The 25,399-nt window shown below is 41.1% G+C and overlaps 1 protein-coding gene across 1 annotated transcript in view; it reads left to right on the top strand.

Annotated features, from left to right (window-relative positions):
• Positions 1 to 25,399, top strand: part of SPAG17 (sperm associated antigen 17) — a 241,725-nt gene that overhangs the window by 65,369 nt on the left and 150,957 nt on the right. The window contains exons 4-6 of the mRNA XM_044239012.1: positions 8,652 to 8,783; positions 21,785 to 21,971; positions 23,536 to 23,730. Of these exons, the coding sequence (XP_044094947.1) occupies positions 8,652 to 8,783; positions 21,785 to 21,971; positions 23,536 to 23,730 (514 nt within the window). The remainder of the gene's footprint in view (positions 1 to 8,651; positions 8,784 to 21,784; positions 21,972 to 23,535; positions 23,731 to 25,399) is intronic.

The raw sequence follows: 25,399 nt of genomic DNA, 5'->3' as shown, positions 1-25,399 counted from the left end.
TCTTGAAAGGGGTTGTTTATTTAGTTTCAGTGACTTCTTGTTACTGCCAAATATTATTTCATTTCAGCACAGATGTAAGGGGTCCAATGACTGGAATTACTTTACAGCCCTGACGCTCTCGGGAGATGGATACCAGTTTAATTACGGACAGCTGAAACTGATCTGGGAGTCACCTGCTATGGGTATTTATCATCATTATGAACTTCTCACCAAGCTGCGGTCTGAGCACCTTCCCAACGTTCCATTTGCATTAGACAGGCAGTGCAATCCCTGCGGAGCCTACCTCTTCTGTCACCTTTAAACCTATGTATGGACAGCTTAGTATTGCTTGATTATTTTCTTTTCCTCGGCTCCAAGTGAGAAAATACGTTTCAGTCATTCCCATTCTTTCCCTTTCCTCTTTTTCTGTCTCTCTCCGCCACCTCCTCTCGCTGCAGCCCCTACCCTTCCAGCTGTTTTTCCAATTATGTTTCACTGGAAATTATTCATTACTTAAGGAATGCGAATTGGGTAGTCAAGATGTGTAGAGGATCAAGTAATGCAGCTGACTGCAGTATAGCTGGGCACTCAGTAAACACAGAAGGGATGGAGGAGGGCCGGGAGCCAAGGGAGCAGGAGAGGGGCACCGCTAGATAGCGGCAGAACACTCTTCCCTGTAGGATTCCTCCAGCTCGCATTTTAAGAGAAATCAAGAACAGCAAACCTTCTTCCTTCCTTCCCCCCACCATTCTATACTGCGCCACAACAAAATACGTTTTCACACCTTCTCTATCTCTGCTTTCCCTAGATGGATCTTGGTGTGTTTTTATCAGACTAGAGAAGGGGTTAAATGAAAGTGGAAACCAGTTTACCACCACCTGATGATAAATTTAAGGTCACTGTCTATCCACCAGCCTAAATGTGCTTCACCCCATTCCTTTCCTCTTTTTCCCAAGCTGGGCTGTAAAGCCTTCAAGAATTCCAGTCCCACCCCCACCCCCCCCCGGAGATAAGAATAATTACAGCAAGAGCTGAGTTTAGTGAGGGTTTACTATGTGTCTGTCGCTCACCATACCATGTCTTTTTAGGCATCATTTCATTCAATTCTAGTTATGTTCTATTTCTGTAAATCAGTGGTTCTCAACCAGGGATGGTTTAGTCCCCGAGGGAACATTTAGCAATGTCTGGAGAGACTTCTGGTTGTTGCAGCTGGGTAGAAGCCAGGATTGTACCAAAACCTCCTGCAAGGCACAGGAAAACCTCTGACAACAAAGAATTACCTGGTGCCAAATGTCAACGTGCCACTATTGGGAAACCCTGCTGCAGATTAAAAAGCTGAGATTTAAGGGGAATTCGGTTGCTTGCCCAGGGCCACCCAGTGGTGTCCGAGAAGACCGGAATGCAGGAGCAACCTGGGCTTTCTCTTTACGTTGCACAGAAGTCACGATAACTTCTGGCACCTGGTTTCTCAGGCTTTGTACCACAGGAGCTGAAATTCCCAATAGGATTGTTCCATGCGAGGGCATCTCCAAATAAGTGGGCCTTTTCAGGCATTTGCAAATCTCTTGTTTGTCCATCCTTTTCATCAAATGTGCAGAATCAGGCCCATTTAATCATTGGAAGTTTTGTAAAACATGCACACGTGCACATGCACACACATGCCCACATTTGTGTGCATACACATACTAGGGGAATACTTCCTCTGACTGTTTCATGTTATAAGCAGATATAAAATACAAGAGTAAAGCAGAATACGTAAGCAAATAATGATGCTACCAAGCAGCAAATTTTGAAGATGGCACATACAGTTACACAGTCCGCTTTGATGAACAAGTGATACTTCTTTAATCTGACATGTGTTTAACGACAAATGTAACACCCTGTGTTCCGCTGAATAATTAGATAGAAATGGTAAATAGTCAACAGTATTTCTTTTTAAAGTGCCAAGCAGAAGCGTTTTTCTTTTTTACTGATTCTTCAATTTCCTACAATCTCAGTTTTGACACTTTTTAGATATAGAGTATCTTAATCATCTTGATCATCCCCAAGACAGCTGGGCACATAAACATACATAGTCTTGTGCACACTTGCACACAGATACGTGTGTGCACAGACACTCACGTGCAGACACACGCACACACAGACCAGTCCCCGGTCTTATTCCTGGAGCTGTTTCCTCTGTCTTTATTCTTCAACGTGGTACCCAGCTGCCCCCTGACTCTTTTTCTGCCCCACCCACCCACTCACTCGCCCTTTCAGATGCTCCTCCGACCCTGATCCGAAGGCGATTTCCATTTTCCCCTCAGATCCTTTCCTCTGTAGGACCTAGTCCTGGAATCTATCAGCAGCACCAAGCAATGAACCCTAATGGCTGGTGCTTGGGAAACCTGTCAAGGCTTCAAGGCTGCTGTCACTCCAGGCCTCCCCCGCACCCCCCACATCCCCCACCCCCCCCACCCCCGCCCAGGACCAGGAGCACAGAACCCGGATTTACCTTGGAGCCAGGCTTAGGCACTGCAAGCTTTCAGGTTGGCGAAAACAGCTGCCTGCCACTCTAAATTCTAAACAGCCACACCTATTACATATTGTTTGTAATTATTTCACAGTTTCTAATCCTTTTATTCCTGTAACTGTGGGATAAAATCTTAAAATACACCTAACCCGCTGGTATGAATGAAGTTCATTCAAAGTTACCAAGTGAAAGCTTTTCTATTTTAGTAGCAAGAGAGATTTGGAAGGCAGAAAGGCCTCAGGTTCTTGGAGAAGGAATGCAGCAGAGGAGAAAAGGGTAATACAAAGAAGTCAGAAGTAAACTGTATCTTTTCCATTTTTGCCCCATGCCAACCCTGTTCATCTTCACTTTCCTGGGGCAAATTACCCTGGTGGCCAAAAACAAACACCTTAGCCTGGGAGTCATAGGTTTCCATTGCCTTTCATCCTGAGCCCTCTGTAAATCTGAATATACCATTATTATTTAATAAGTGTATTTAAGCATTGCCTACATTAATAAAATTTGGAAAGATGGTGCCAGATAGGATATTTTTCCTCTCAGTTTTGGGGTAAAAGGACAGAGTGATAGGATAATTAAACATAATTTAAATGAAATACTATTTCTTCCACCTTTTGCTTTCACACAGATCTTCTCTGACCAAAACAGCAACCACTAGCTACCTGTGGCTATTTAAAATTCAATTTTAATCAACTAAAAAATAAAATGAAAAATTCAGTTCCTCGGACAAGCAATATTCAAGTGCTTGATAACCACATGTGGCTGGTGGCTACTATTTTGTACAGCCCACAGAACATTCCAGCATCACAGAAAGATCTGTCAGCATGAATCTAGACAAGAGAGAGAGAGGCTGGAGAATACTCAGTGTTAAGGAGTTGAGGGGTGGGGGAGATACATCCCTTCACAGAGTGGTTGGAGGAAGAAAAATGCTTTTCTTTTTCAAATGCCGATTTGGAAGAAGCTATAAATATTTAAAAGACATATGCACTTCATAGAAGGAAAAACCTGAAATTGCCAACATGTCCATCATTAGGAAACTGGTAAAATAAATGTCCAAATGTCCATACAATAGGAGACTATGAAAATAATTTTAAAAATAAAAGCCTAAGCGATACATGTCAGCACAGAAAGCTGTGGTATAACTTTGTGTAAAAACACAAGTCATTTGACCATGGGAAAGCATAATCCCAATGGTATTAAAACATACAGGATATACACATGTATGTTTATTAATGTACAGGAAATTACATAAGGATACACAAGGATTTTCTTCTGTATAGAGGGGATGGTGAAGCGGGTTGAGGACGCATTTTTTCATGGGACACCCTTCTGGTACTGTTTGGACTTCTGACAGTGATGATGAGCTATCACACTTAAATCAGTCATATATTAAGGAAATGAGCTACTCAAAGTAATGTGATACCGAATGAACAAAAGAATACATACATACCTATAAGCGTTAGATCTTCTGTGTGTCAAAATCGTTTGTGCAACCCTGTGTTAGTTGGATAGAGCCAAGGTACTGGACTGTGTTCTGTTTGCCGGGGTCTTTGCATATCCAAACCAACCCTAAGTCATTGACTGAAGGATAATGGGTTCGATGTGAAATCATACCCCTGTGCATTATTTCAACTGCTGTAACAAACATCATGGACCCCTAAGGAGGGCCCTGAAGTGAAAAGGGTTTTTGTGTTTGTTTGTTTGTTTTTAGGAACACTGGTGGCTGCTTGGAGTTCCTAGAGGGCTGTCTTACCTCTGTTCATCCCTCATCCCTCTCCCATCACCCCACCCTCCTCTGCCCCTCACAACCACACTTTTCCCTCCCCTCCACCACCTTCTTCTGTGGGCGGCTCCAAGCAGGAGAAATGTAGATCCAAAATCTTTACCTTTGCTCAGAACTCACCTGCATTGACTATGACCATGTTGGCAAAGATTCAAGCTGCTCCGTATGTCTCCTTGTAAGCTCACCAGGGAAACCAGGCAGCAGGCCTCATGATGTCCTATCTATCTGTTTATCATCTGTCATATATATATGTACACATGCATGTATGCGTATGTGTTTGTATGTACACACACTTGCACACATGCCTCCATTTGGTTTCCATGGGAATCTGCGAAGCAGTTCTAACGGTTGTCCCAGCAGATGCTGTGCTTACTGCCAACAGAGAGGAGGGTTGGGAGAGGGAAAGGGAGGGCACTAGTGTCTGTGGGTGGGCCTGATCCCCAGGCAAGGAAAGAATTTGGCTTATCTGATATATCTTTGTTGGACCAGCTCATTAGATAGTAAATATGACATAAGTCTTTGAGCCAGGACAGCAATAAAGAGGGAAATGCTTTTGTTTCTTAGTATGCACAGAATCACGAATTTTCTAACAAAGGGCATGTACCCTCAAAATAAGATCTTCACAGATGTGAGAACGCCCACGTGTCTTCTTCCCTCAAGCTCCACTCCCAACCTAAGTTTCCCCTTACACCAGGCTTTCCCAGAACCAGACACCTTTGGTAGATTGGCCCAGGCTTCCCCCTCCAGCCCTGGCAGCCCCAAAGTCCTGGCCTGAATAGATCCAGGAGACACATACAGGCTTTGCCTGGCAATAGTTCTACCCCATTTTAATGAGTCTCATTTGCCCATAAGACTTTAAGTTTCTGGTTCATGCCAGGCTCATTTACTTGGTATTTCGGCTTGACGAGTACCCAGGTTTTAAACCACTTCAGGACTGTTTTTCTGCCTCATTCTGGAAGCTCTGGCTTTTGCCTGATTATTCCCCAACCCTGACCAGCTCATTGCTCCCATTTTTTCTTGACTTGTGTCCCTTATCATCCCTATACCTACCACAGGTCAGTCTGTCTTCCCAGCATGCATGCACACACAAACTCACATTGAGTAGCTAATGGACAGGGAGCCTTTACAATGATGGAAGGTTGAAGGCTTGATTGTTATGTCAATTACTTCAGGTAAGGTGAGGAAGGAAAGTCTTTCTGGAATGTTCCATGAAGAGTTGCATTTCCCTCTAAATGCCGTTATTTCTTCTTTCTTCAAAGACTCATCCTTCAAACAAAGACCCTCTAAGGATTTGTTTTTCATCTGAGACCAAACCACTGACTCCTAATGGGGTAGAATTGTGAATCGTGGAGTGTGAGAAGAAAGCCTTTTCAGTAGAAAGTGAATCTGTGAACTTTTTCCTTTCTCTGCCTCTTTTGGGAGTGACCCACAAACCACAAAAAAAAAAACTCAGTCTCAGATTTTGAGTTCAGCAGAGACTTTCATTTTCATGAATTATCCCAAGGATTGGGGCACCTGGGTGGCTCAGTCAGTTAAGCCTCTGCCTTCGGCTCAGGTCATGATCCCAGCGTCCTGGGACTGAGACCCACATGGGGCTCCCTGCTCGGCAGTGAGACGGCTTCTCCCTCTCCTCTGCACTTGTGCTCTCACTACCTCTGTCTCACTCTCAAATAGATAAATAAAACCTTTTAAAAAAATTATCCCAAAGATTCATACCATCATTCCCTTTGAGGGGAGCACACAGGGAAAATGGAGTCGAATGTCCTCTGAGCAGCCCTGGGGAAGGACAGGTATGCCCGGTTTCTGCCCCTGCTCCTGGTGCCACTCACACGTACTTCTGTGCCTTGTTGGCATGGAGCCTGCCTCCGTGGGCTGCCCCAAGGGAGGATGGAACGTCCATCGAGCCCTCCTCGGTGCTGCCTTGCCCTGCCACTTCTCTGACTCCCTGTGTGTTCACGCATCAGAAGAACATGGGTACCCAGTGATTCCAGTGACACTTCCCGTCTCTAATTTCCCTATTTCACAGGAGATCATGGTTATTTGGATGCCATGTCAGATTGTTGTGGTTTTCTTTTTGTTTTGTTTTGTTTTAAAGATTTTATTTATTTATTTGACAGAGAGAGATCACAAGTAGGCAGAGAGGCAGGCAGAGAGAGAAGGGGAAGCAAGCTCCCTGCTGAGCAGAGAGCCCCATTTGGGGCTCGATCCCAGGACTCTGGGATCATGACCTGAGCTGAAGGCAGAGGCTTAACCCACTGAGCCACCCAGGCATCCCCAGATTTTTGTTTTAAAACAAGCTCTGTACAGATAGTTTCAGATGGACCAGAAATAACTTTTATGGACTGCAAAATACCTTTCTCTCAGGACATTTTGTTGTGCTTTGAATACATTTTAACACAGTGAGGTAACATTCATAGACTCAGAGACACAGGATTAGAAAGCAATTCCAGAGACATCTCATCCATCACCATGACGCCAGGCAGGCTTCACCCAAACCATCCCAGACAGAGGTAAATATCCTGTGTTCACAGGTCATCAGGAAAAGAGCCTCCCCACCACTCTTGGGTAACCCATTCCAGTGTTGACTTCCCTTCAACACTGTCATTATATTTGTATTACCGGGCAACGCCCCATACGATACTGCTGTGAGTTTCTTAAAAGCCAAATTTGTGTATTTTGAACCAGATGTCCCAAAACAGCCTGACTGTCAGCACACTGTTGAACTGGTATTGAAAAATGTCATTTCAAACCAAATACATCTTCCCTTGGGGTTGGACCCGATTGGACAGCTTTCATTTAACGTGTGACCATCTGTCCCCTTAGGACTCCCTTCACTCTTGAATCTGCTCATAATTAAATGGAGAGGCTCTGCAGGTATACCCTCATGCTTTCCTGCTCCCAGAAATCACAGCCGTCAGGTCCCTTTCCCTAAATTGTGGTAGCAGGAGCAGAGCTGCCATAAAAAGCAAAGCACTCTGTTCCATGATGGGTGTTTGCTTAGACACACGCTAAGCTTTCTGACACTTAGTTTGTTCCTTTGGTTTTTCAGCTTTAAAGGAGTCCTTTTCCCTGGCCCTTCCCCTTCTGCAAAGCAATAGGTCTCTAAGAGTCCAATTACATTTTGGCTTGGAATAATCCACAGGGCCTTCTGCAGTTAGAAGCAAAATAGTCATCTCCCCTTCTTTCTGCTATTTCCTTTGGCAAAGTGGAAAGTCGTCAGGAACCAGATCGGTCAGGAAAGCCCTGACCAAGAGCTGGTATGAACCTCAGACAAGACGCAGCCTGATGAGATGCCGTGTGCACAGTCATTGTCTGAGACAGAGGGTCTGAAATTGACACCATATGCGCCTGGAGGAGTAATTGCTCTGAAGGCAGGAGAAAAGCAACATGTCAGAACATTTTAGTAACACCTAATTCATCTCGAGGTTATAAATAAATCTTAATGCTTGCCTAAAAACAAAAGTCGAAAAATACTTTGACCAGATTACTTTTGTGACAGTGCTTCCGGCAGAGGTGAACTTTATTAGGGAGGCAACACGAATAAAGAGAAATGCCTAACAACATTTTATGGTATATTTTACATGATTTTATTTTTTTGCAGTAAATAAAGTGGTTATAGGGCTCCAAGGAAAAGGGCCCAGATGTTAGAGAGTTGTGTGAAATTTAGGGGAAACAAGCTGTAAAAAGTACAGTCATAAAACAGGCTGTCAGTGCCACACATCTGGACAATACAGCTGTATGTTCCTAGTGGCTGTCGTCACCCAAAGAAAACTCAATAACCTCATTTCACCCCAATTAGGCTGCATACCAACAGGATCAACATTAAATTGCAAGGGGGTAGGGAAGAAACATTCCTATGGCACCTCTGTGTCAAGCAGTTTTTATCTTTCATTTGAATTCGGTCACCAAGAAGTAAAAGATTGCTAACATAGCTATTTCCATTATTATAAAACCCTATTTAATTTATACTGTTGTAATAAGTCAAAGTTTGACAGCTTAGATGACTGGCCATGCCAAACAATAGACTTTCTGTAGCACGAAACTGACCTATCAGTCATCCTAAAGGGAGCCCCTGCGTATCTTTCCTCTACCCCTTTTTTGGGAGTCTGAGTCTAGCACCACTGTGGGAAGCACTTTCTGCCTCTTTGGAAAAATAAGTTCATTTTCAGATGACCCAATTTCTGTAAAGTAGAAGATAAATGCCCCTCTCTATGGCAATGGGGAATTTTTCTCTAATGCTTTTGGCCAGCAGTGAGCCATCCTATTGCAATAGGATGAATATTATAAAACTGAAATACCATTTCATCTTTGCCTCACCACCAAACTGAGCCAAAGGTTACAAAATGCCACTTTTCCTATTAATTGTGTGTTTCTTCATAGGTGTTAATAGCAGCAAAAGCAATTATGGACAGCGGAGAGAAATTAACTCTACCACTGATAGGGAAACTCTTGAAATTTCAGCTTCTCCAAGTTAAAATGAAGGACCAGCAGCGACGGGAAAATGAAAAGAAGGTACTGTGTGATGGTGGGTCTTCTAAAGAGGGCAAAGGGGGGGAAATGGAGCCAGGTTTCTCCAGGTCACTTCCTCTCTTCGTAAGCTTTCCATTAAGTGTTACCTGGCACGTTCAGCTGTCGCCACCTCGACAACAGGGAAAAGGCCATCCAAAGAACCATCGGAGGAACTCTGTTTTCTCAAAGGCAGACCCATTAAAAATAAACTCCCTGGGCGCCTGGGTGGCTCAGTGGGTTAAAGCCTCTGCCTTCAGCTCAAGTCATGATCCCAGCGTCCTGGGATCGAGCCCCGCATCAGGCTCTCTGCTCAGTGGGGAGCCTGCTTCCTCCTTTCTCTCTGCCTGCCTCTCTGCCTACTTGTGATCTCTGTCTGTCAAATAAATAAATAAAAATCTGTAAAAAAATTTAAAAATTCCCTTGGGCAGAAATAGGACAATAGTCAGAGCAAGCGCCTGAGGTTGTTTTCCTAGTAGTCTATTTCCATGCCTGTAGCAAAGAAGGGAATCAAGAAGAGACGGAGTCAGGAGAAGTAAATGTCGTGTGAAAAAACCCGCAAACTCCAACTATTTAAAATATTTTATCTGATATTCAGTAGGAGTTCCTATTGAACTAATGGGCTACATCTGTACCTTCCTCAGAATCTGAGTATTTCAGCAGCCATCCATCACTTCTACTCCCATACCACACACCTGATTATTTCTTCACATGTAGATTTTTCATTTGCTGATGGAAATCAATCTATGTGCTTTCCGAAGATTCATATTTTCATCTGAAAAAACAAAAAATAGTCTAAAATACCTTTAGCAAAACGATGTCAGGTTCAAACTCATTTGTTATCATCATTACTCAAAATAAGAGAGGTTTTTCTTATTTTCCCAGTCATGCCGAAATATTTTTGGAAAGCCAAATGTTTCTGTGTGTACATGTGTGATATGTATGTGCACATGTGTATATGAAATGGATTTCCATGTAAGCTGTTTCTTTGTGCCCCTTGGTGGAAGAGGCAAAATCAGTTTGTGGAAGAAAAAAAGGGAAAAGGGAGTATGTTCCAATAATACCTTCCTCACCTTTGCAAGACCCCCAAATCTAGGTTTCCTACTTGAACTCTTGACAGGATAATTGTAGGACAAAATAATAATGCCATCTTAGATTTGTGGTAGAGGGCTTTATGTTTTTCAAAGAGATTCCCCATATGGCATTTTATTAGGGTGGTGCATATTATTTCCTGGGGAAAATTATATTCATACGAACACAAATGATGGACCAGTTTTCCATCCATCTTTACATCATGTGTGGGAGCTTGGTACCTTAAGAAATACTCGGGGACATTAAGACTTGGCAGAAGAAAAATGGGAAAACTTGAAACTAGTATAGAAACATCTTTCCTTGCCTTTTTAAATTCCAATGTTACATGGGAATCTGGATTATAATAAATAGACCGTGAGTCCTGTGAAAACCTCTGTGCCTTCTGTTTGCTCTGTGCAAGGAAACCTAACATGCTACAGAGTATCCGTTTACTTGTTTGCCAACTACTTTAAATCAGCAATTTTTTGTAATAGAAAAAAGTTTTAGATTTCAGTGCACGAATTTTAAGTAACAGTACTTGGAATATCCTGGCAGCTCCCGAAAAGCTTTTAAAGCTCATGACAATGTAAAAATATTTCTGCAGTGATTTTGCTCAACATATCTTTGAAAAGTGAACTATAATAATACAGTTCTGGGATTCTGAAGATACAGAAACAATCTTAACTTTATTTTTTGAAAATTCCAAGTCCAAAGGAATTGGGGCTTGAATTTTAGATTGACATGTATGTGCATATATATGTAGTCGGTGCCTAAAAGAACTCTGAGCAATCAAGAGCCAACAATTACATAGTTTAATTTGATGTCTTCCTTAGATTGGGCTCCCCCAACACCAGCCCTAAATCTCTCAGTTGCAACCACAAGAGTAAGTGCTAAGTAAATGGATGAAAACTGATTGGAATGGAGTCCTGTCCAGAAAATACTCCTGGTAAAGGCAAGAGGAAGAGAGTTGTTTGAGGGATGATATAATCTCTGTTCATTTCAACAACACCACCCAACCAGTTAGAACAATTGAGGTTAATGCTCGTCGGCCAGGGAGTTTGGAAGAAAGTAAAGTAAGTATGAAGCACGGAAAACTGACCCATGCTGTGGATTAGAAAATACAAAAAAGAAAAGAGGACTTGACCCAGATTCTTCATCTTTCCTGAACCCCAGGATGGAATTCTGAGATTCCTACAAGGGGAGTGACTGTCCCTTCAGCTTTTTAACAGCAACCTGAAATGTATGTAGATGTTTTCTTTCCAATGCTAATTTTGTTGCTGACCACTGTGCGACCCAAATCGCGCTTTTTATCTCCTTTCCTGAAGTTTCAGAATTGTAATTTTTTTTTTTAATGAATGCTTAAAAAGTATCCGTAACAGGTAATTACCGAAAAGACTTAGGGAGAAGATTTGGACAAAAATAACTAATATAATTAGGTCCAGGTTCTTTATCCCCAGTGAAACAAATAGACCATTCTATGTTCGGTCTTGTTTTAATCGGCCAAAGTTTTTCTTAAAAATGTGGCGAAAAAGAAAGATAAGTACCAAATACAGTTGCCAAATACAGTAAAAATGTCATTATTTTAGATTCCACTGATTTTAAAAATCTGTAGCACTTCCCTATGGGCCCTGCTTACCGTTACATTTGCTTTGTCCTTGAAGAAAGTTTGCTGGCTAATTAATATTATAAAAAATAATGCAAGCAAAGATATTTTTTTAAAGAACAGTTTTGAAGACTTTAGCACATGAATTTCTGAAAGGCAAATGCCTGCCTCTAATTGCAATTAAGTCGAAAATATTTGAAAACTCTGATCTATTTGGAAACACCTTATTTGTTCTTTCCACATATACATGAAGAAAACATTCTATTGCTATAAATATGTTTTAGAATTTCAGAAAATCTGATTCTTTCATACCATTACTCTCAAAATGGATTTTGTTATATCTTAAAATCTGAATGAGAGTGCTTTGTTTAGAAATGACTTTTCCTTGCACACATGATTATCTCCACACTTATTCTTTATTTTTAGTTCTAGCAATGTCAGTCTGTTGTTAATTATTAACTTAACAAACATTTATTGAAATAAGTATTTAGAGGAACAACATACTAAGCACATCCTATGTTCATAATGTCCATTATAATTTTAAAATAAATTACATGGTTTCTACTCTGATCCATGTTTTAATGTAGTCATTATCTGAATATTACAACATTGTTCACATTTTTACTTCTGTTTCTCTCCAACTTCCACATTAGATATTAATCTAAACATTTATTTAAAGCTAAAGCACTTTATTGGGAATATATTTAAAATATATTGAGAATTCAACGAAAAGGAAACAATCATTGAAAAAAGAGATGCAAAATAACTATAATACAAAAAAAAAATACTATTTAATCGGCTAAACTAAATCTAGTCTTCCTGTGCCTCTGTGTCCAGTTCAGAAAATTTGCATATTTTAGGTTTTAGGAAAACATCCAAATGTGCTTTTATTTTTTTAAAAGATTTTATTTATTTATTTGACAGGGAGAGAGACCACAAGTAGGCAGAGAATCAGGCAGAGAGAGAGGGGGAAGCAGGTTCCCCGCTAAGCGCAGTGCCCGATGCAGGGCTCCATCCCAGGACCCCAAGATCATGACCTGAGCTGAAGGCAGAGGCTTTAACCCACTGAGCCACCCTGGTGCCCCAAACTATGCTTTTAATTTGTGCATTCAAATAACCAGTCCATAGCTTCTTGGATTTTTTAGCATATCTTTCATGTAAAAGCAGAACAGTGCTGTCTCTTTCTGGCTCGTACACTTAGTACACGTTGCCTTATTTTCCAAAGTACTAGAAATGAAAAAGAGGGAGGTCCGCAGTCAAGAACTATGCAGAGATGGTTTGGGTAAATTTTCTTAAAACAGCCCCAAATTAAAAGTACGTAAATGTGGTAAGACGTCATGATGAAGCCACAAACAACCCAGAGCTTGCTCCGAAGGAAGGACAAAGAAAAATTAGGGTCACTTTCACAGACGTTTTTAAACCTTACTCCAGTCGAAACCCCAAAATACTGGAAACCTGCCAACGTAATGCCATTTTTTGTGTGTGTTTTGTTTTAAAGAAAGGCCATAGGGACATACCAGGAAATTACAGGCTGGTTAGTTTTGATTCAGTTGTGGTTAAAATCTTCAAAAACTGTTTTAAGAAATCAAACAGAGGAAGAGCAGGAACTCAGTTTAGAGGGACCCGTGTGGTTTCAGGAAAGGAATAACTTGCCTCACTAACTGGATGGAATTCTTTGAAGCTGGATTATCAAAATGAGGATACTACCAACAAAACCGTTGGAGCTAAAGAGCTATAAAATTCAGCAATTCAGGGTAAATAATCGGTGACTCCCTCCCAAATTGATCTGTAGAAGAGAAGAAGTGTTTTCCTAATTGGGATGCTTTTCATTAATGAAAGCTTCTTCACGGACTTCAGGGAAAAAACTAAAGAAACACCAAAAAAATACTCTTAAAATAGAGTAGTATTTTAAAAAACAAACAGCTATAATTCCAACAGCGAAGGATCATATTCAGCTACCCGTTATTGAGTCTTTGGCATTAGACTAAGCTCTTTACACATGTTATATCATTTAATCTTTCAAATGACTTTATGAGGTACAGAGTATGATTTTTGATTTGCAGATGGGGAAACTAAAGGTGTGAATAGCTACTCAGAGGTATAGCTGGGAATCACATCCAAAACTGTCAGACACTTAAGATCATGTCCTCAGCCCCTACACAGACACCTTCCGAATGTGTCCCCATCATGCACAATGGCACTCTCGGCTCACCGTCAATAGAGTGCCTTCCCAGAGATGTTTCCCTGCAAGAGGCATGGCTGATCTGCCATCAGCCATCTGGTCTCACTAATTACACTGCCTATAATATCCTGATGGAAAGTGTGGGGACGAGTCAAGGAAAGGAACAGAGCTCTCCAAAGACAAAGTCTACAGAGCTAAGCAACCACTGGTTCCCAGGGGAATTCTGACTTTATTTCTGGTTCTGTCCCCCTGCCCAGAAATCACATGGTCTTTGGGGACATCTCCTAGAACTAGACTCTCTGAGATTACTCCGAACAGCCTTACGCCCTCTCTGCCCTTCTGAATATGGAGGTAGGACTACACTGGCTGATTCACTGCCAAAGCCTCTGAGTCACATAGAATCCTGCAAGAGAGAGACAGCAGGTAGACATCAGACCCTCGCTATCACTAACCACAGTCATGGCCATGTTTTGATTCAGTGGATTAGGAACAGCACCTGAAGATGGCAATATGGCACCCCAGGATGTTCTGCAGGAGGTACCCAAAGAGATGACCCAAAGATTCCATCACTGGGTCAAGAGAGCCCACAACATGCCTAGACTTACATTTTCTACACCACAGCATCTGTCTAGAAGAGCAGGCTCCTAACTCAACCGCATGCATTATATTTTCTGTTTGGCAGGGCAACAGAGAGGAGAGCAGAGGGGAAAGAATAAATAGAAAATGGGTGCCTGGGTGGCTCAGTTGGTTAAGCAACTGCCTTTGGCTCAGGTCACGGTCCCGGATGTCCCGGGGTCGAGTCCCGCATCAGGCTCCCAGCTCCATGGGGAGTCTGCTTCTCCCTCTGACCTTCTCACCTCTCATGCTCTCTCTCGCTCTCTCTCTCAAATAAAGAAATAAAATCTTTAAAAAAAAAAAAGTTGTTTTAAAAAAAGAATAAATAGAAAATACAGAAAAGGAGAAACAACATGTTCATAATGCCATAATGCCATTACAATTAATGTTAACACTCTGATGTGTTTCCTTTTTTTGTTCTGTGAATTTTTTTCTTTATATAATCACTGTAATTAAAATATATAATTTTACTCATTACCTCAGCATCCACATCTATCATTATTGTTGGCTGTAGGATATTCTATGACTACCATAATTATCTGAACCATTTCTCTATTGTTAAATGTTTCAGTTATTTCCATAATTTTTTATAATAAACAATGTTGTTATCAACACCTCTATAGTATAGAATTCTTCATACTTTGGATAATTTCCCTAGCGTTGGTTATAGAAATGGATTCATTGGGCCTCAGAATGTTCCTATAACTTGTGTTTCCAGAGTAGGTTCTGGAAGTCTTTAGACCCAGTTCTTTTTTTTTTTTTTTCTTTTTTCTTTTTTTTTTTTCTTTTCAGCATAACAGAATTCCTTGTTTATGCACCACACCCAGCTCTCCATGCAATACGTGCCCTCCATAATAGACCCAGTTCTTAATTTAAAAAAAAAAAAAGAAAGAAAGAAAAATCCCCCTCCTCCAGTCAAATGAACTTGGAAACCACTCTGTATTATGCACAACTCTTGGGAGATTTAACAACACATTAGCTTATTAAAGATGGAGGGATTCCATGAAAATACATGTGTTTAATCCTGTTTAAGCTACTGTCTCTCAACCATATTTGACACATACATGTCTTTCAGCCTAACTATTGTCTTCTTATCTTCTGTCACCATAGGAATGGCTTGTTTGTGAATCACAGTAATCTCTTGAAAGACAACTAAAGTAACATTCAGAAAACAGACCTAGTTTTTCATAAGCCACATAATAAAGGAGTGACTTAGTTACTTAACCACCATGAACATGTTTTCTTATCTATATCCTTAATAATATTGTTGTGGGAATCTCATGATAGAACACATGTGAACTCACAGAGTACTACACAAATATGTAGATGCGCTGTTATCTATAAGAAAAAGGTGTAGGAGAGTTATTTACCAACAGTTCCACTGACTTTTACTATTCGCCGCCCTTTTATTGGATAACGTAACAAACACCTGTCAAGGTTTTTGAAGGTATTTGAAGGCATTTGAATGTTGGCATCGAAAGCCATTTTTAGAAAATAAAATACAATCTAGAATCTTTGAGAGTGTCAAATAACTAGGTTGCCTGTTAGAGAGAGGGAGAATTTTTTATATTTCCCTTTTTAAAAAAAGTGAGGATAGCAAGACTGAGGATTCTAGGTAAGTGTTGCTTGATTCTCAGCTAGGTATGTGACATGCTAATACTTCTTTAGTTTGTAGCTAAAACAAGAGCCCCACATCTGCTATGTAGCTTAACTGGGTAAGAAATCTCTGTTCCTAGCCACAGCCTTCTCACAGTAGGGGGCATCCAGATGTTTTTTGTATGCAGTGCATTTTAAAGAAAATGTACTCTATAAGGAACTTGCCTCCACCTTCATATGCTGGGGAACATGTGTTCCCTAAACATGGTGGAAAGAGGGGCCTTTTGGATATACCCTTCCTAAATTTTTGTCTTGAAATGGCAAGGTCCCCCTGAGTTAAGTTTTGTGCAGATGACCATAGAATGGGAACATTCATGCTATGCTCCCCAGAAGCAGGGAAGGCCAGAAGAAAAGTTGGTGTGAACAAATTTTAGTTTATGATTTAGGAAGGGGTCAAATTTGGTGAATGCTCAGCTAATCTGGTTCACTCCCTAGAATCCCCCATCTCCAAATCTCAAGACATAAACTCATAGGGGGAGGGGCTGATTCTGGATATGAGAGAACAGACAGGAGGGAAGACCGGAGGTCATTTTGCTATGATTGGGGTTTGTTAAAAAAGGAGGTGCCACTTTTTGACCAAAATAGAATTCTAGGGTCCAGTCATCATCAAGAACCACAGGGACAAAGGGACTGTCCTGGTTCAGTTCAAGTGTGGAGGCTTGGAGGCCTGGGGAACAGGTGGAATATGTGAGGGAGAAGTGGGGAACCACAACTAGATTTAGACATGGGAGACCAAAAAGGACTGGGTAGGACAGAGTGTTCAGGAATCCACCAAGAACTTTTCTGCCTGGATCCGGCGCCCCAAATAACCTAGGTACTTCCATTGGCTTCTGTTCTCTACTGTATGATATCTCTGCACCAGGAAAATACATACATAGTCGCTCTACCTAGGAAATTCTTTACATAGATTACTGTGTAATCTTCTTGAAATTCCATCCATTGAAGAAAACATTATTGTTAAACAGAAAATGCAAAACACTAAATTGTGTAGTGAGAACAGTAACAATGATGTTAAAATGGTGGGTAAGCATAATTTGAAAGAACTCACTAAATATCTTCTTCATTCATCTTCTCCGGTGGTTTTTTGTCAGCTCTCTGTAATTCAGATTTCCCAATAATGACTATTATTTTTATAATTTAAAAAAAAGTTACTTAAATGAATCAGGATTTATGGGCATCTTTAAGATACTTTCATGAAAGGAGGGAGGTAGATATTGATCATTTCAGTGCCAATGGAAATGTGTTTAAAAAGATTCTCTTCTCCAGGCAACCAAGCTTTGCCTTGTTAAAGGAATGCAAAAGCAAAAAGAAAGAAAAAGAACAGGCCACGCAACAGAAGGAGTAGGTGAGGAAGGTGAAGCTATGGAGAAACAAAAGCGCATCCAACAAATAGTGTTATTTAGTCCCTGGAAAGACAGAGTAGAAGGAGGGCAGAAGGCCTGGCAAAGAAGGTGGGAAGATATCAAAGACTGAGACTTACAGGACCAGAGAAATAAAATTGACTTTAGGCTTGAGGTCAAACCTGCCTGTGTCTCTACCGTGGTGGTATGTCTGGGGGCAAACTGTGTGTCGCCATTTATACAGCGTGAACAAAACTACCCATCTCACAGGTTGCATTTGGAGAACAAATGGAAGATGATGGTGTCTAGAAAGCACCTGTCACACTCCAGAGCTGAGTCTCTGTAATTTATTGCTAATTTTACATTTTGGTTGTGATCTACCCTGCTCTCTCTGGGCTCCCAAGAAACCTTACAGAATAAAGGACTCAGGGAGTTCCTTATCTTAGAGAACCCCAACCTTGCCAAAGAAGCTCCAAAGGGATGGGAGCTGTGTGGCCGCCCATGTGCTCATAACCACACCTGGGAGAGCCAGCGGGGTGAAAGGGCCCTTATACCATCATATCAGGAAAAGGATAAAGAAACTAGTTTTCAACTTCCTCAGTACTCAGCAGTATTTTTTGGAAAGATAGACTAAGTAAATGGGTGTATGAAATACCCATGTTTATTCTTCTGGGTGTACTTGAGAATAATTTAATCTGTAATGGTTTCTCCCTTTCAGTTCTAAAGGTCACTTTGAGATTTTATTTAAAATCACAGTTGTGGAAGTTTCTTGAAGCTTTTGATGGCAGAGTTAGGACTTCTCTGTGGCAAGGCTAGCTGTCCACCAAGGAGCTACACGGGAGTGTTCCACTTCAGTGGATTTACCATGATCCAAGTGCGGCTGCCTGAGCGCCTGTGTGAGTCTTGCCAATGCCTCTGAGCTAACTGGACTCAGGGGCATTGATTTGTACTCCGGTTTCATTTTAAATTAACAATCTCAAAATTTCCAATAAGCTCTCAACACTGGCAGAGAGTTCTACCATATTTCTTCACTAAGCTTGCCCTCCCACTTTCTGACATGACTCACATTACCATCCCTGTTCACGTTACCTCGTACCTGCCTGTCCTTGGCCAATAACTGTGCCTCAATCCTTCACTTGAAAAAAATTGAAACATTCCCTTAACACCAGGAAGACCTCTCTCTTTTTTAAACCCACACCCAGACACCCCCCCCTCTTCTTGCTCCTCTTACTAAACTGAGAAATGGCCTTTCCTCCTAGCAAAGGAAATGGACACATTCTCTAGATCTGTGCCCATCTTACCTCCTCAAGGGCTTTAGTCCCCTTGAAGCCATCTCCCAAGATGTGGGTCATGTGTTGCCTCCCCCACCTAAGCTTGGTCTACTCTTTCTTTGCCCACTCTTCTGCTATCCTCACTCTTGAACATACCTCTCTCTCCTTTATGACTCAGGGCCTTTGTGCCACACTTTGTCTTTTCCTTGCTTCTCCCATGGATGATTCTTCATCTTCCAGGTCTTCACTCAAATATCACCTCCTCAGAGAAGCCCTCCATCACTAAATTATTAGAGAGGTTTCCTCAGTTGTGTGCCTCTCATTGGGTTTTAGCCTTTGTAAAAGTCAAGTATTTTTGCCTGTTTGGGATGTGCTTTTTGCCTCTTTCTTCCCCGGTAGGCTAGGAGCTCAAGGGGATAAGCCCAGCTATAATTTATGCATGAGTTCATGTCTGGTGCAGAAAGAAATGCTGGGGCTTTTCCGACCTTTGCACCTTACTTTGTTCACTCCTTGCTGCCTCCACCCAAGGCTAGTAATGACATCAGCAGCCTTCCCCTGATGCTTTCAGCTGGGGCAGTGGAGACAGAGTTTCCCCACTCCAGGCACTAGGCCCTCATGGATAATCCATAGTTACCTCTGACACTTGTAGGTGGCAAAGCCAAAGCCAAACTCTTTCTGGAGCCCTCAACATCCAGAAGATACATGGAGTAGAGGATTGTCTCTCTCATTTTCTGTGCTTCGTTCTGTTAGCTGGGTGTCAAAGCAACCTATCTTCTACTCTTGTCTTTAATGTATTATAATGTAATTTTTCAAATTTGATTTCTTGATCTCTGGAAAACACAGAGCCCAGATGTTACTACAATATTTTTTTTTAATTTTGTTGTTCCAATTGTGTAGAGTATGGAAAAAGCAAATAATATCAGCATATTCCAAACCTTCTGTATGGCCACCTTATGATCCAGTAGTGACAGAGAATTTTAATGAATACAACCTATTTGTATTTCTAAACAAATGCATTGAAAGTGTAATTACAATATGAAATAATGCACAAAGCTTTCAGCAATAGTGTGAAAAGAAAAAAATGATGGGAAAATTGGGTCTTTACATGGTATATGGCAGTCCAAATATGCTCCAGAACAATGTGTAAAGAGTTTGCTCTGGCCACTGATTTTTTTTTCCAATTTATTTATTTTCAGAAAAACAGTATTCATTATTTTTTCACCACACCCAGTGCTCCATGCAAGCTGTGCCCTCTATAATACCCACCACCTGGTACCCCAACCTCCCACCCCCCCGCCACTTCAAACCCCTCAGATTGTTTTTCAGAGTCCATAGTCTCTCATGGTTCATCTCCCCTTCCAATTTACCCAAAAGCACATACCCTCCCCAATGTCCATAACCCTACCCCCTTTCTCCCAACCCCCCTCCCCCCAGCAACCCACAGTTTGTTTCGTGAGATTAAGAGTCACTTATGGTTTGTCTCCCTCCCTATCCCATCTTGTTAACTTCCACTGAACAAATGCACTCTCTGGCAGCCCTCCGCTGGGCTTTTTATAGGCATTATCTTTGCCCTGAGAATGGTATTAATGCTCCTTTTGCACCAGATGTGGCTCAGAGTGTCTCAGCTCTGACACTTTATTGTCTTAATTAAAGCAGTACTTGGAATAGGTAGCAGAGCTCGGGTTCAGATTCTGCACAGTTTCCCAAGTATCTCCATATGCCCACGTCCATACATTTTGTCACTTATACAGATTCCCTCAAGATCTAATTTTCTAAATATATATATATATAGAAAAAATATATGTATATGTATTATTCTTTCCTCACTATATATTGCACTTTGACATACATTGGCCACTGATGTTTTATGTTGATCCCATCTTTGAATGTATCAAAGAGCCACCATTGATTTTGTCTATACATTTTTAACTAGCATTGTAATAAAAATAATTTGTTGGTGCTAGGTTCCCCAAAGAATGTATTAACCTTTAAAACTTGTTAATATAATACTTAAACTTTGAAAAATTTTATCAAGAAGATTTTAGAGAAAACTATTCTTTCTGGGTTTTTCAACTTTTACATTGGTTTCAGAAGTAGAATTTAGTGATTCTTCAGTTGCATGTTAACACCCAGTGCTCATTACATCAAGTGCCCTCCTTAGTGCCCATCACCCAATGACCCCTTCCTCCCATCCACCTCCCTTCTAGCAACCCTCAATTCGTTTCCTAGAGTTCAGCATCTCTTATGATTGCCTGTCTCTCAATTTTCATCTTATTTTATTTTTCCTTCCCTTCCCCATGTTTATCTGATTTGTTTTTTTAAATTCCATATTTGAGTAAAATCATATGGTATTTGTCTTTCTTTGAATGATTTATTTTGTTTAGCATAATACAGTCTAGTTCCATCCATGTCATTGCAAATGGCAAGATTTCATTCCTTTGATGGCTGAGTAATATTCATATATATATATATACATACATATATATGTATATATAAAGAGAGGTATATAGTATAGAGAGAGGGCTACACACACACACACACACACACACATTATTAATTAAATGTGTGTGTGTGTGTGTGTGTGTGTATCCTCTTCTTTATCCATTCATCTGTTGATGAACATCTGGGGTTTTTCCATCTTTGCATAGTTTGGCTATTGTGGACACTGCTGCTATAAATGCTGGGGTGCATGTGCCCCTTTGAATCACTATGTTTGTATCCTTTGGGTAAATACTTCCTAGTGTAATTGCTGGGTTGTGGGGTAGCTCGATTTTTAACTTTTTGAAGAACCTCCATACTGTTTTCGAGAGTGCCTGCACCATTTTTTTTTTTTAACTTTTGTTTTGTTTTTAATGGAAAAGCCAACCTCTCTCTTAGACTCATACGAGACTCCTCAGGGTTAGGCTGCAAGCTAAACCCAAGTTCCTGCCATCACGAGGTACTCAGAATCCCCCACTCACCCTGCCCCCCCCCAATTGAGGTAATTTATAGGCCTATGCTTGACTCTCCCTTTGGATGAATTTTCTTCTAGAAAGCCACTTGTGTAAAAAGTCTCCTATCATGTACCCCACAGTCCTCATGTGTATATGTGCCATATCACAAGTCAGGCCCAACCTGGGATCTCCACTATCCTGGCTTGAAGAATGACTACCCTCAAAATAAATGAGTAAACAAGCAATTGAATGAAATAAAGAATTAATTTGCCAACAGTAGAAAAGCTATTGATTGCTCACCATATGATTTGGAGAAAAAGTATTCTTTCTTTCCAGGTAATAGAAGATAGATTCAAGATAGAAAAGGATAAAGGGAAAGCAAAACCTCCCAAGGAGAAGAAGACCTCAGGTGTGAAGGTTGCCAAAGGAAAGGGAAAAGATCAGCCTGAGGCAAACACAACAGTGAAAAAGACCACGCAGTTAAAACGGAGGGGAGAAGACGATGACACTAAACACTACATCGGTCAGTGACATGCTCCTCCCGTCGGTCACCTTTCACTTCCTGCTTTCCAATCTACAAAGTAACTTAAGAAAACGTTCCAATAATGATGCTTACTCTTTCCCAGGCTTTTCACTTTCGCACTTTCTAAAACCAGAAATCACGTATCACTCGTGATATCCTAATAGGAAAATATTGCTTTTTGCAGTTCCTTTATGTTTTCAGTAAATATACATTTAGCTTGTGTCTTTCTGTGGGGAGGTTTAAATAATGCAAATGAAGTAAAAATTCAAGAGCTGACTGTGCCACCAGGCAGCTTACCACCTTGTTCAGGACATTTTAAAAAGTCAGGCATAATTATGAGGCCAACTAGAAAATGGTTCTTGTAATGAGTGAAATACAGTGGTGATAAAATGAGACCAGTTAATTTGGGACTCACACAGAGCACACCACTTCCTGACCTGACCTCAACTTCTCCCACTATTAGCTTCTCTTAGAGCAACATGGAATTTCCTTTCATTTTTGATTATTGATATAAAACTGGTTTGACCTGTGCCACCTGTGAGCAATTCATTGCTACCTACCCTTGAACCCAAATGGAGCTTCCTATTATTTGCATCCCACTTAAATGAGATGGCAGGCCTTCACACCCCTCATCGCTTGAACTCCCCTGCCTTAGCTCCACTCTAAAGCCACAAGACTTAGAAGCCATGATATTATGGTTTCCAATATCAACATTCCCAATATCAACACAGATTTGTTTAGGGATAGAAGAAAAATTATCACTTAAAAACGAAAAGTATGTGCATATTGCCTTATTTGTAAATTCATCTTAATGGGCTATTATGGAATTTAACGTTTTCATGTACTATCCAGCATGACTATGAAAGTACAATTATTTTTACCTCTCGGAATCTCAGAGTCTAGGAGAAAGTCCTGTTTTAACATTAGTAAAAACTGTAGCCAGGGCTAAACAGAGGGGGAAAAAAATGTTAGGAAAGTGCACAATATATACCTTAAAAATTTTAATGCAAGAACTGTATCACTGCTCTGTAACCCACACTCAGCATTCACACCTATTGACGTAAATACACAGAATACTCTGGTAGGGGGCACGTCCATACTTGATACTTCCCTCTCCTGTAAACACCTCTACTTATAAAATACCACAAAAAGCTGCAGCTACTCATAATTCGGGAGTAAAGCCATATGTGGCTCAAAAGAGACTGAAGCCCCCCCCCAAAAAAAATATATATATATATATATATCTCCAAAGCCTTTTTCTTTTTACAAAAACCCAAGTACACATTTTCCATGAGTGAGGGCCACATGTATGTTTGTCCTTCTATCATGACTCTATCTCATTTGCAAAAGTGATTTAATATTTTGTAAAATGGGCACAGCCTTCTTACTGGAAGGGTAGTAATGGAAAACAGTCCACAGACCTGCACTGCAGCCAACTGGACTGTGTCTGGTGAGCCAGAGGCATTATAAACGCATGCATAATGTATGTAGCCATCAAACTGGTTGAGTGCAACCTGTTCTCTTTTAAAATGACGGCCGCTCTCCTTTATGGCATTTTGAACAGACGATGAGCCAGATGATGGTGCCCAGCATTACATTATAGTTGTGGGCTTCAACAATCCTCAGCTATTCGCGATTATGACTGAGCTTGGCATTCCCATAAGCAGCGTGATTAAAATATCTTCAGAGAATTATGAACCTCTGCAGACACACCTGGCAGCACTTAGCCAGCAGCAGGAAGTTCTTCTTCAGCCAGAAGGTATGCAGTCTGCTACACAACTCACTGAATCCTTCAGTATTCTCCACTGTCTGTAAAGTACAAATAGAATTTTCTGTCCAAAAAAGAGTCCTACAATACCTTCGTTATTAAATCCTTTTAAGACTTTGATTTGCTCTTTATTCTGCTTGTGCTAGCCAGGTGCTGTAAATTCTGCAAATTAAAATCATACTCTGTTTATATCCCTGTGTAGCGCCAGAGAACACGGACTGTGAGTCACAAGACTTGGTTATCTGACTACCTTTCTCAGGAACATTTAACCAATAACTTTTACCTAATGTGTAGGGTGGATAGATCAACTGTAGATAATGTGTTCTTCCAGAAGTCACCACGTGGCCCAAGGGAGGTCATAGCCTTGGATTCTTACTCTGCTCGGCTTCCGGCTTCTTGTGATAAATCAGAGAGGGTATTCTATCTTCTGAGCTTTACACTAGGACGTTGTGGGGTGAAGCCCCATCCACGCTACCATTCAGCCATTCAGGGCTTCATCTAAGGGAGTTATGCTAGAATGCCACTGTGGGAGGGGAACTAAAAGTTACTGTATACTTTAGGTGACACAACAAGGATTCGGTGTAAGCCTGTGTGAACTGCAAGTCCAACATTTTCTGCTGTATGCTGTTCCTTTCATTGTTACTTATTAATGTCATTTGCACAGTGTTTTGTAATCTACACAACCACATGCCAATGTTTAAAACACTGCCTTTCAAGAACTTGCTGTTCCTGGGGGCACCTGGGTGGCTCAGTCGGTTAAGCACCAGCCTTTGGCTCAGGGCATGATCCCAGGGTCCTGGGATCGAGCCCACTCGGGTTCTCGGCTCCGCCAGGAGTCTGCTTCTCCTTCTGCTCCTTCCCCTGCTCATGCTCTATCTCTTGCCCTCTCTCTCTCAAATAAAATCTTTTTTAAAAAATTTGCGCTTCCAAGTTAGAAATTACTCCCACTGATGACAGTAAAAACTACCATTTACTGGGCAGATGCCTTGGACTAGGCTTAGTGCTAAGGGCTCTAAGTGCATCAATTTATGTAGTCTCCACTACCACCCCCGGAAGTGTGTTTTATTACAGGTCCCCAACTCAGGATGGTTGGACTTAGCTTTCCGACTTTGGTGTGAAACAAATACGCGTTCAGTAAAAACAATACTTCGAAGTTTGAATTTTGCTTTTTTCCTCAGACTAACAACCTGCTCACCTGCAGTTCTGGCTGGTGGCAGCTCCCAGTCATCCACATGATCCCGAGGGAAAACTACCAATACACCAGCAACATTCTGTACCCCCACAGCCATTGTGTTGCTCACTTTTAGTACAGTGTTTGAAAACTACAGGAGATAGGCAACCCTTTATTATAAAACGGGCTTTGTGTTAGATGATTCTGCCCAACTGCAGGCTAAGGTAAGTCTTCTGAGCAAGTTGAAGGTAGGCTAGGTTAGGTGTATTATGTCACTTTCAAATGTTCCATTTACAATGCATTTATTGGGATAACTCTATCCCCACTCTTAAGTCAAGGAAGATCTGTTTCTTCCATTTTACCAAAAGGACTCTCAGCCTAGAGGCAGTTAGTAAGTAAAACAGTCGAGATCCAGACCCAGCTGCTCCTGACTATCTCAAAGGATAGCTGTAACATTAAATAACTTACCGTTGAAGCCAGTGAGAAAAT

This window comes from Neovison vison, chromosome 2 (assembly GCF_020171115.1).
Source record: "Neovison vison isolate M4711 chromosome 2, ASM_NN_V1, whole genome shotgun sequence".
Classification (NCBI taxonomy): domain Eukaryota; kingdom Metazoa; phylum Chordata; class Mammalia; order Carnivora; family Mustelidae; genus Neogale; species Neogale vison.
The sequence above is the reverse complement of the archived record's forward strand: the minus strand, read 5'-3'. Positions and strand labels throughout refer to the sequence as shown.